This window comes from Pyxicephalus adspersus, chromosome 8 (assembly GCF_032062135.1).
Source record: "Pyxicephalus adspersus chromosome 8, UCB_Pads_2.0, whole genome shotgun sequence".
Taxonomy (NCBI): Eukaryota; Metazoa; Chordata; class Amphibia; order Anura; family Pyxicephalidae; genus Pyxicephalus; species Pyxicephalus adspersus.
In genome coordinates this window covers 18,770,342-18,781,513 of record NC_092865.1, presented here as the reverse complement: position 1 = coordinate 18,781,513, position 11,172 = coordinate 18,770,342, and the positions used below count along the sequence as shown (strand labels likewise).

At 37.4% G+C, this 11,172-nt stretch overlaps 1 protein-coding gene across 2 annotated transcripts in view; it reads right to left on the bottom strand.

Annotated features, from left to right (window-relative positions):
- Positions 1-305: 305 nt before the first annotated feature.
- The window catches only part of SHISAL2A (shisa like 2A), a 53,396-nt gene continuing 42,529 nt past the window's right edge, over positions 306-11,172 (bottom strand). The window contains exons 3-4 of one of the 2 annotated variants that reach the window (XM_072419201.1): positions 8,079-8,284; positions 306-422 (exon numbers count right to left, since the gene is read on the bottom strand). In XM_072419201.1, the coding sequence (XP_072275302.1) occupies positions 8,100-8,284 (185 nt within the window). In that variant the 3' untranslated portion in view covers positions 306-422; positions 8,079-8,099. The remainder of the gene's footprint in view (positions 423-8,078; positions 8,285-11,172) is intronic. The other variant, XM_072419202.1, reaches the window with a different exon arrangement.

Genomic DNA, 11,172 nt, shown 5'->3' with positions numbered 1-11,172 from the left:
CCTCCCATGTTAATTTTCATGTTTAATTTGGAAAGCAGCAGTTGATGTAAATCCCAGGGTGTAATATTTTGCTGTGATACAAAGTCTCTATAAGTGAACTTTCTTAATATAACACACTGTCATACAGTGCGAAAAATAAATTGTAACAATCTTATATCGATCTGAGACTCCTGCCATTCATTTACCCCCAGCTGTTCTTTTAATTGGAAATAGTAGAAAGCATAGAGCACAATTTCCAATCCATGCCACTATGTTCTGGGAAAAAGCAAGGCTTATACAAATGCCACACAGAGACAAACAATGTAAAAGAGCCAATATAAATGTTTATTGACGGAATGTGGAGCATTTCTGTATGGAGCGTCAGGTGCAGGAGATCAAAGCCAAAGCAGTCGTTTGGAAACGCTGGATCGTACCACAATGATCTGTGAAAAGAAACAAAACATATGAGCAGAATATGCAAATAAAGATGGAGGTGCATAGTTAATACGAGTAAAAGTTGCTGTAATGTTTATTAAGCATTACATTGATTTGCTATGCAATTCTTTGAAATATTTTGAACTCTTGTGTAATTATAAAGAATAAAGCAATTCACTATAAGCTATACACTCAAATCATTTCCTGACCTCTGTCTGCCATGACACATTTACATTTTTTCATAGGTTGAATACCTGTCAGGTGAAAATATAAAAAAGTGATGAAAAGTTTTAGGTCCAACCAAGAAAATAACTAATTAATCTGGAGCAATGAAAACTACCACTTTATTACACATATTCACCGTGAAGTTGTACACACTTGTTGTTTCTCAATTTTCTCAAACCTTTCCAAAACAATTTAATGTATGGTGTCTGAAATACTGCTTGGCTATCACTTACAACTCAAATATACCTTTCACTATATTCTTAAGGTTTGGAAGAACGAAAAAGTCAGAGGGAGTAAGATCTGATTGTGACGAACGCCCTCTCAGCCTGCACATAGACCTTCCAGCACGCTCAGCAACAGTCCAGGCTGAAGAGAGGCCGTCACTGGGCAAGGTTAACCACTCTGTTACCCCTTGCCACACACACCGTCACAGGTAGACTGCCACCATGTACTTAGATGGAAGAACACACCGTTACCCTTGACAACCGCAGTTATGCTTCTGCTTTTTTAGTGTCACCCACTGCCACTCCAGACAGCGATGTCTCAGAAATCACAATGTTTATAGCAGCGTTTCAGGTTAGCAAGTTACACTTTTTCTATTTAGCTCATTCAGAGATTCAGCTTTTTATAGTGCTTAATAAGTAAAAACATACAAAAACAGCGCATAAACAAATTATAGAAAAATAAAGACTAATCTAAGAACAATAACAGAATTATAGCAACAGCATAAAAAAAGGAAAACTGTGAAATAATACTTAGGTAGAGTTGGTTTTCCTGCTCCAGGTTGCTGTGTAACGTCCAAGTTATCAGCCAGAGTCACTGGGCTCTCTGCAGTGCTCAATGTGTCAGTGCCGTTGTCCTTAGCAACAAGATGATATCAGTGAGAGCTCCCTCTACTGGGCTTACATAGCTTTTTTATGCCAACCACAGAGGTGGGACTAATCCAATAGCAGCAGAGTGAGGGCTGTCTGAAGGCCTGTCTCCACATGGATTATGATGCTCTGTGGACACTTCCCAAAATGCCCTTGTTCTAGCCATTATTAATAATTCCATAAGTTCAGGTTTTATGAACAAAATCACAAAATAAGGAGTTCAAAGAGACAAACTAGGCATGTCTGGGACCTATGGTTCACCAGGACAGGCTACATATGGTTTCCAGGCTTTCCTGAGGCCTAGGAGACTAGTTCTTGGTCTCAAAATGCTCACCATACCGATCCAGCTACAAATCAGTCAACTACTACTTTATAAAGAATGGTATATTAAAAATATAAAGATTATGAATAAATGTATTTCAGAATACATCTCAATCAGAGTTCAATCAGGGCCACTCTGCTAACCTTATCTGAATTTTACGACCCCTGGAGACACAAAACTCCAACTTTTACATTGGGTGTCATAAACCAGAGGAGGCTGGTTGTCCGATCAAGAACTAATCTGATAAAGGAAAATGTATGACCATGGTCTGTTAGAGAGACAATTTCCAACAAAGACTTTTTAAAAGAAGATTATTGGTTATATTTAAAGGGAAAATCAGGACTTACAATTTTCCACTATATAAGACTAATGATTGGGGTGGATGATCTATGCATTCAAACCCCCAATTCTTCAAATCATTGTGTTGTGAGCAGGTGCATGGTAGTGAAAAAAAGGAAACCTAAGTTTCCATTGATGTATTCCTTACAATGTTTTCTTCAAGTAGCACAGAATGTTAGAGTAGTATTCGACATTTCAGTATTGCTTTTCTGAAGTCAGTAATCAGAATGCCTCCCATATCTCAAATACAGGTAGTCCCCGAGTTAAGGACAACCGACATATGGACAACTCCTAGAACAGGGCTTCCTTGATCGACAGAGGCTTGATGGGGGGGAGGGGACAGTTCACATGACTTGCAGAAGAAATCTTTTGCTCTTCCGCAGCCTCTTGTAACTCTTCAAGACCCAAGACAAACTCTGCAATTGTTTCTTTTGGCATATCAAAGCACAGCTTGCTTTAGAAGTTAATGAATGTCTAGGCTCCATAAAGCTTTTGTATGTTTTGTTGTGCTTGTTTTCTTGCTTTGTTTGTGATTAGCTCACAGTGAGGATTTTATACAGTAACGACACCATGCTGCCTAATAATATGTTGAGACAAACATCTGTCCTAATTGCATTTATTAAAATTTTGTACCTGTTCCGACTTACATACAAATTCAACTTAAGGACAAACCTACAGTCTCTATCTGGTATGTAACCCGGGGACTACCTGTACACATGGCCATGACCTTTCCTGCTGACGTTTGGGTCTGGAATTTCCTCAGCCATAGAGAACTGGTGCTGCCACTGAAATGGTTGTTCTTTGGTCTCCTAATCACAGTGGTGTAACCATATTTTATCAATGGTAACGAGACATTCGAAAGGATTTTCACAAGATCTCTCCAATTGCTGCAAGATTAACTTTGAGCTATCTACTTAATATTCCCTGGATTTATCTAGTGTCTTAGCAATTGTTTTAGTTGAAATATACAAATCTGCCAAAACGGGATCATGAACATAATCGACAATATCAGAAGTTGAAGTTAAAGACTCGCAGATCTTACTGCACCCCTGGATTTACCATCTCTACGTTGAAAGTTGACATAACACTTGTTCACCATTTATTTGACTGATACTTGTCACTCAATATTTGCATATACTTTAAGGATTTCCTTTAGAAGATTTGGTTTGGAAGTTCCTTCTGCAGGAACAGGAACATAATGATAACCCTTATCATTGACAACAATATTAAAAAAAACATTGTGGTGTGATCCTGCAAATTGGCGCTTTACATCATGAAATAACTTTTTTTTAGCTACAGTGATGAAATCACACTCATTGTTTGGGAAGTGGGTCAGGTTGAAAATGTTTCATCACTCCTTTCACCAATGAAAGAATGTCAACTGTCATATCTATTTAAATATATACAATAAATTCCTTATCTATCCTTGAGATATAGGCACTGATTTAATAAAGTTCCCCAAGGCTGGAGGGAATACACTTTCATCAGTGAAGCTGGGTGATCCAGAAAATCTGGAATGGATATCTTAAAAGTCATTTGCTATTGTTAGCAAATGTTTTCAACCTTGGTACAGATCCATTCCAGGTTTGCTGGATCACACGGCTTCACTGCTGAAAGTTTATTCTCTCCAGCCTTGGAGAACTTTAATAAATCAGGGCCGTAAACTTTTTCGCCAACTCTAACAAAATAGGTAAAATAACCAAAAGCTCATAGAGAGGATGAGTAGAAAATGATGGGAGGGGGATAAATTACCCAGGTTTTATTTGTACTTACAACTGAATGTTCTCATACTATGGCCCTGATTTATTAAAGTTCTCCAAGGCTCAAGAAGATACAGTTTCATCAGTGAAGCTGGGTGATCCAGCAAACCTGGAATCGATCTGGTCCAGGCCTGAAAACATTTGCTAACAAATAGCAAATGCCTTTTAAAAAATCCATTCTAGGTTTGTTGGATCACCCAGGTTCACTGATAAAAGTGTATCCTCTCCAGCCTTCGGGAGCTTTAATAAATCAAACCCTATGCCTCAATTACAGCTACCTTTTGTACCTTTGTAATCATCCTTTCTAGGGGCTGTTTGCTATTTTAACATATATCAGAGGTATAATAAACTCTCAAACAGCTTTGCAGGAATCTGTAAAGCTAAAATTGTGTTCATAAACTATTTTGGCACTAAGAGGGTTATTTTTTTATATATATTTTATACATTTTTATTTAAAAAAAATATATCTATATTCTATATATATATATTTTTTTATATATAGCTATATATATCATGTTATATAATATTTTTTATATTTTATGTATTTTAAATTTATTTATTTTAATAGATAATAATCTTGTTACAGAATCTTGTTACTTTCCTCTTATATAATCCCATAAATTTCTTCTTCATCTCTTTTTTTTTTTGATTCATGATAACCACTTATGGTGACAATTTCAGCAGATACTTTTCACCATAAAAAATAAAGGAATTATGTAGAAAACTACTGTACATTCTATTTATTATACATTTTAATGAAACATTTGTCCAAAGTTATATTTATGAGTGTATAAGTATAATACAAGTTTCATGCATCTCTTCTTTTTATTTCAGCAGCAGCAATGAACACATCTTATTATCTTTTCTCCAGCTCAATACAAACAATTTTATTTCTGTTATTCTAACAGAATATTAGCTGGGAACAAGTAATCTAAATAAAGGAATATAGGAATATAGGAGGAATAAAGGAATATACAAAAAATGTAGAAAGTAACTAGGTTTTATTCTTGAGGGTCTATTTCAAAAAAATGGGGAAACAAAAAATTCTCTCTGTCTAAAATTCCAGTTCCAATTTTTAAGCTTCATATTTATAAAAATGGGAACAGGTTTTGTTCACTGGAAATCATGCTTCTAAAAGTAAAGAACAGAGTTACCGTGATACATCAAAGTGGCAATCAGAAGCTCTATTCACATGAATGGAAGAAATAACACTTTCTAAATTGATGAATAATTGGAAAAGTGGCAAAAAGAGTTTTTGAAAAAAAAAGAACTAACCACTATGTAGCCTCTGTCATTCCCCACTTTCAAAGTAGCAAATGTATTATGTGGCATCTATGTCTTTATCTATGTCATGCATATACATATAAAATGGAACAAAAGATATGAAATGCAAGAAGGTATAGCTTTAGTGATTAGTCGTTTTGTACCAATACCTTTTACTGTGAAGGGACAAGGTGACAGTGTTGTTTTACAATACATCCAATGTATTCTTTCCTCTTTTCTTATTTTTGTAATGAGTTTTGGAGTGTTACATTGATAACAACCCTGCAAGGTTTTATTACTGTCTGCATCCTTGCAGAGCAGATTTAGTTTTTTATTTGTCCCTTTATCACTTGGAATGAAAGGGAGAGAACACTTAAAATATTATGTTAACATCAGAACAGGAATAGAGGGAAAGTTTTTCAAAAAGGACACCTGCTACTGTGATTACTAAGATAGGGTTTCAAGAATAAAAAGCAAGACACAAAGAATAATGCCACCAATGGGGCACAGATGGAAAAGTACATCATGATGGGTTTAACCATTTCTTATGATATCCATTTACTAATTGGCTTTAGAAATTCTTTAAACCAATATGCAATTTCCTCTATTTATACTCCCCCAGTTCTAATAAATACCCTTCTGCAAAATGTTTTCAAATACTTTCATGACATTCCTTTTGGACCTTGAGATGTTATGTAAACCAGTGACAAGTGCTGCAAAAGCTGATGATGGGTCATAGGAAGGTGTGACACACCAAAAAAAGGTCCTAGTCCTCCTCTGTGCCAAAGCTTTCTCACAAAATATCCTTTAAGTACACTTACATTTTACAATGCCCACTTCTTGTGGCACCATGACATACTGTATGTTGCATTTGATAGAAATGTATCCCTACTACGCACAGAAATGTATCCCTACTACAAAAATAAATGATAGTGTTAACTCCAAAGACAAAGGTTCCCAGTCCTCCTCTGCACCAAAGCTTTACCACAAAATGTCCTTTACGTACACTCACATTTTACTATGCCCACCAATCCCTTGTGGCACCATGGCACATTGTATGTTGCATTTGGTAGCCCGCATAAATGTATCCCTACTACAAAAATAGTTGATAGTGGTAACTGCAAGCACAAAGGTTTCTTGTCCTCCTCTGCACCAAATACTTTCCTGCAAAATGTCTTTTACGTACACTCACATTTTTCCACGCCCATAAACCCCATGTGGCACCATGGCACACGCTATGTTGCATTTGGTAGACCACAGAAATGTTTCCCTACTTTAAAAAGTTGGTAGTGTCAACTCCAAGGATAAAGGTTTCCAGTCATCCTTTGCACCAAAGTTTTTCTATAAAATGTCCTTTAAGTACACCTACATTTTACCATGCCCACCAATTCCTTGTGGCACCATGGCACACTGTATGTTGCATCTGGTAGACCACAGAAATGTATCCCTACTACAAAAAAATGTGATAGTGTTAACTCCAAGGACAAAGGTTCCCAGTCCTCTTCTGCAACAAAGCTTTCCTGCAAAGTGTCCTTTAAATACACTCATATTTTACCATGCCCACCAATTCCTTGTGGCACCATGGCACACGGTATGTTGCATTTGGTAGACCACAGAAATGTATCTCTACTATAAAAAGTTGATAGTGTGAACTCCAAAAGATAAAGGTTCCCAGTCCTCCTCTGCACCAAAGTTTTTCTATAAAATGTCCTTTAAGTACACCTACTGTAAGCAATTATTGACCTGATCAGTGCCATTTTGTTAAAAATTGCCGCAATCTTGTTAATAAGATAGTTGGAAGCCTCCTTATTTTTAGACAAGGATAGGATTGCAAATTCTTGTATACCTCGTATCTTCACACATGGACTTGGAGTGTTCTTAGTGAGATTTTGTTGCAAGGCAGTAGCCGGGGCCAATACAGGAAGCTGGTTGGGGAGGGCTTGCAGATGGTCTGGGATGATGAGCAATTCCTGTGTAATATAAACTGGAGCTTTTCAACACTAAAATTGTAATAGTCAACTATTCACTCTGTATGCTGTGGTTTCTGTTACCGGGTTGGCGCTAACTCAGATCTCCTCTCTGCAACATAGAAGTTGTCACAACACCCAACACCTACATTTTACCATGCCCACCAATCCCTTTTGGCACCATGGCACACTGTATGTTGCATTTTGTAGCCCACAGAAATGTCTCACTACTATAAAAAATGATATAGTTGATAGTGTTAACTCTAAGGCCAAAGGTTCCCAGTCCTCCTCTGCATCAAAGCTTTTCCGCACAGATATAGTGCTCAGTTATGACTCTGTTCTTTGAACATTATATCTGTTTACTGACAGTATTCCCCTGATGGACTCCTAAAATAAGATTTGGTATTTCTTCCTCTAAGCTAGGAATCTAAAATACATAGATGAGCATTCTCCTGGAAATAGGACCATGTTTCCAATTTACACTTTCATCAATAGCCCTCGGCCTTTCTCTACCTATTATCATTTGTTTCATGGCAGGATTGTTTGTATCATAGAGCAGGGTAATTGCTCCTTAGATGCCCCATGCTTGGAGCTTTGAAAAACACTGTAAATTTCCCAGAAAGACTCGTCATTAACTTCTAGCCTTCCGCCCTTAGTTGTACATTGTCTACGTTTGAATTTCCACTGCTTAAACCTTGACAAAATTGCTCAACGTGAGATACCCATCAAGATCTAAACTAGACATAACAATTTATTCTCCTACAAAGCATAAAAAAATGACATGCTCGCGAGTGCCTTGGAGAATCATTACGAGGACAAAAAACTCATTGAGAAATGTCACAAATCACAGCGCCATCAAAGAGTAATGAAGCTGTCGGCATCAGAATTTATACTGAATGCATTAAATAATCCATACCTACACGACAGAGAAAAAAGCTCAAGATGGTCCTTGTACATTAATTGTGGTCACAGTGGCAAGGAAACATCGCTGAAACAATCTGTCTGGGTCCTGGGGCTGGTTATCACAGTCCAGTTTATGGCTCAGAAAATGACGCTTGAATCCTTCAGGGGCTGAAGACTGAGTGGATCTGCTGGGGCCTTCCAACGAATTTTGTTCTGTAGCTAAAAAAAAATGTTGATATGTGAGTGTTAGACACAATACAATAGCAACACTTCCCAAAAACTTTCATAAATTTGTTGAAGTAGGTTTACACCCAATCACTAAATTCTCATACTGAATATGGATAATTTTAAAAGTCAATTTTTATATTTTTAGTTCTGCAGTTTTCGTTAAAATAATACCTGGTCTTTGTGTTGGCGCTTTCTGCTATCCTGTCTCTTAAAGCAGAACTATCCCTAAAATAAAGGATCCCATTTAGCTTTACTTCCACAAAGCCCTCAGTCCCTATCCTAGATTCAGTCCCATGCCAGGCACCATTATCATCCTCCATCTCCTCTCTTCTTGCTATGTCATCCGATCTCACACTAAATAGACATGAGATTGGGCAGGCTATAAATGGGAAAATAAGAATGCCAATATCACTGGGCATGCATGAGATCGGCACTTTATTTCCCATTGCAGGAAATTGCAATGAAAAAACAGTCAGAAGCCTCCTGGAACACATGACATACGAATCTCTGGAGGATCTGCGCTCCCATTCAGTCTTTACCGCCGCGGCAGTAAAGACAAAATAGAAGCGGTTTACCCCCTTTTTTTAACCAAAAAAAGCACATTTAAAGAAAAAAAAAAGAAAAGTAGTTTCAGCAAGTTCTACAGATTGCTTTAAGAAAAAGCTAGATGATTTCCAGAAGCACCGAATATAACTGGGTATTAATGTTGTAAAGTAAGGATAACAGAGATTGTTGATCCAGGGAACATCCGATTGCCTGACGGGATCAGGAAGGAATTTTTTTCCCCTGTTAAAGCACAATAAACCATGTTTTTTGCCTTCCTCTGGATCAATTATGTCTATAAGGAATTTATCTGGGATATGTTTATTTCCGTAGTGGTTGAACTTGATGGGCTTATGTTTTTTTAAACCTAACTATGTAACTATGTCGGATCATTTTTACTTTATATAATAGGGTTATTTGCATTACTTTTGGTGATAGGTCTGCTTTAATTGGACTCCAACGTTGTCACCCTCTCATACAAGCTTCCTATGGAGGATACCATACATATTACACATAATACACAGGATAGGACCAATGTTGGTGCCATCTGAGAAATCAGCATGAAAAATGCCATGGTTGGAAATTATGCATGTAGACAGAAAAAGGCTCTAAGGAGTAGTGTTGGTGTTCGAATTTGGGTTGTCCTTATATTCGACCTGAATATGGCTGATCGAATTCGAATAGACTCGATTTGAAAAGCACTGGATTCGACTTTGCAAATTTGTGTGTTTAATGTTCGTGGCTTTAATGTTAAATAAATGTATTAAATGTGTGTGATTAGATGTGTGTAACTAACTTTTTTTACAGGTTATCCCACAATGACAGGATGATTCTTATGGCTGCACAGTCGTAGGAATCCTCCTGTCAGTGTGGGATCCCTGGGCACAAGAGGTTAAATGAGGACAAGTCTCCCCATTCATCACCTCTAGTGCTCTGTGATTGGCTGAGGAAAGGTAAACCCTGATGACAGCTCAAGTATCATCAGGATTTTCCTTTCCCCAGCCAATCACAGAGCACTAGAGGTGAATGAATAGGGAGACTTGTTCCCATTTAGCCTCTAGTGCCCGGGGATGCCGTGGGACTCCTGTGTTCTTGGATAGAGAATCTCTATCCAAGAACACATACAAAAGTTATGCTAGGGCTACAAGAGCAATCAGGGGAGCGGAGCTGTAAGCTCTGCTCCCCTGATTGCTCTTGCAGTTCTACACAGTCCCGAAAAATAACCAGAATTTTCCCCCCATTGACTTTATTGGTGTTCAAATTCGACGTTCGATCACATGAACAATATCGCCCTATTCGATCGAATAGCTGTCGAATCGAATAGTGAGATATTCGACCAACACTAGTAAAGAGGATAAAAACAATCAATCAACATCAATAAACAAAGAAAACCAAGGTATGAAAAGTATTGTTTTTTATTATTTTTATATCATATGTTAATATCTGTAGCAAATGACCATTAGAGTTTACCTGCACTTTAAGGTTATATTTGACTATAAACCTAAGCCAGAAACTTGAAGATTATCGAAACTCGAAAGCAAACATTTAATGCACAACACTTCACTAATCCTTAGATGAGGTGGATGCATTTAGTTTCTTTTTTCTGGCTTTTGTTACCCAGTGACCCTGCCAGAAACACACATCCTGTTTAAGGGTGACAACACTCACTAACTGTATCTATAGAAGAGTAGTGTTGTCACCCTTGGAGAGAAAGCTTTGTAGTTCAACACAAAGCCTCTGCCTCCCTTCTGAATTGGAACCACCATACTAACTGGTAACAGTCAGCAAAGGCAGCAAGCAAATTAATATTAATTTTATTATGATTATTATTATTAAATAGGATTTATATAGTGCCAACATATTACGCAGCGCTGTACATTAAATAGGGAATATATCATCTCACAATATTCCTACCAGGACCTAGAAGTTTTTTCTTTTTCAAACAAATAGAACAAACACTTTGAATGGTGTAATAAACAAACCATATTGTACAATTCAGTCTTCTTTTGTATTGTCAAGCTTTAGTTGCCTGGAAAACTGAATTGCAGTAAATGAGAGGTCTGTTGCAGAGATTGCAGTGATTTGTAGCTCCATCTTAGTAACTGACCTAATGCAGGCTTGCACAATCGCCGGCCTCAGCAGATATTCGTGTTATTTAATGTAGCTGAAGACGATTGAGGCACATCAGAGACTTGTAGCTGCATAAACAAGTTTTGAATTTATCTAAAGCAGCACCTCTGTAGCCAACAACCAACTATCATGGAAAGATTTGTTGCTGCATCTGATTGCTTGTGTGACCTGGTTCTATATGTTTGACTTGGTTGTCTATTTCTCAT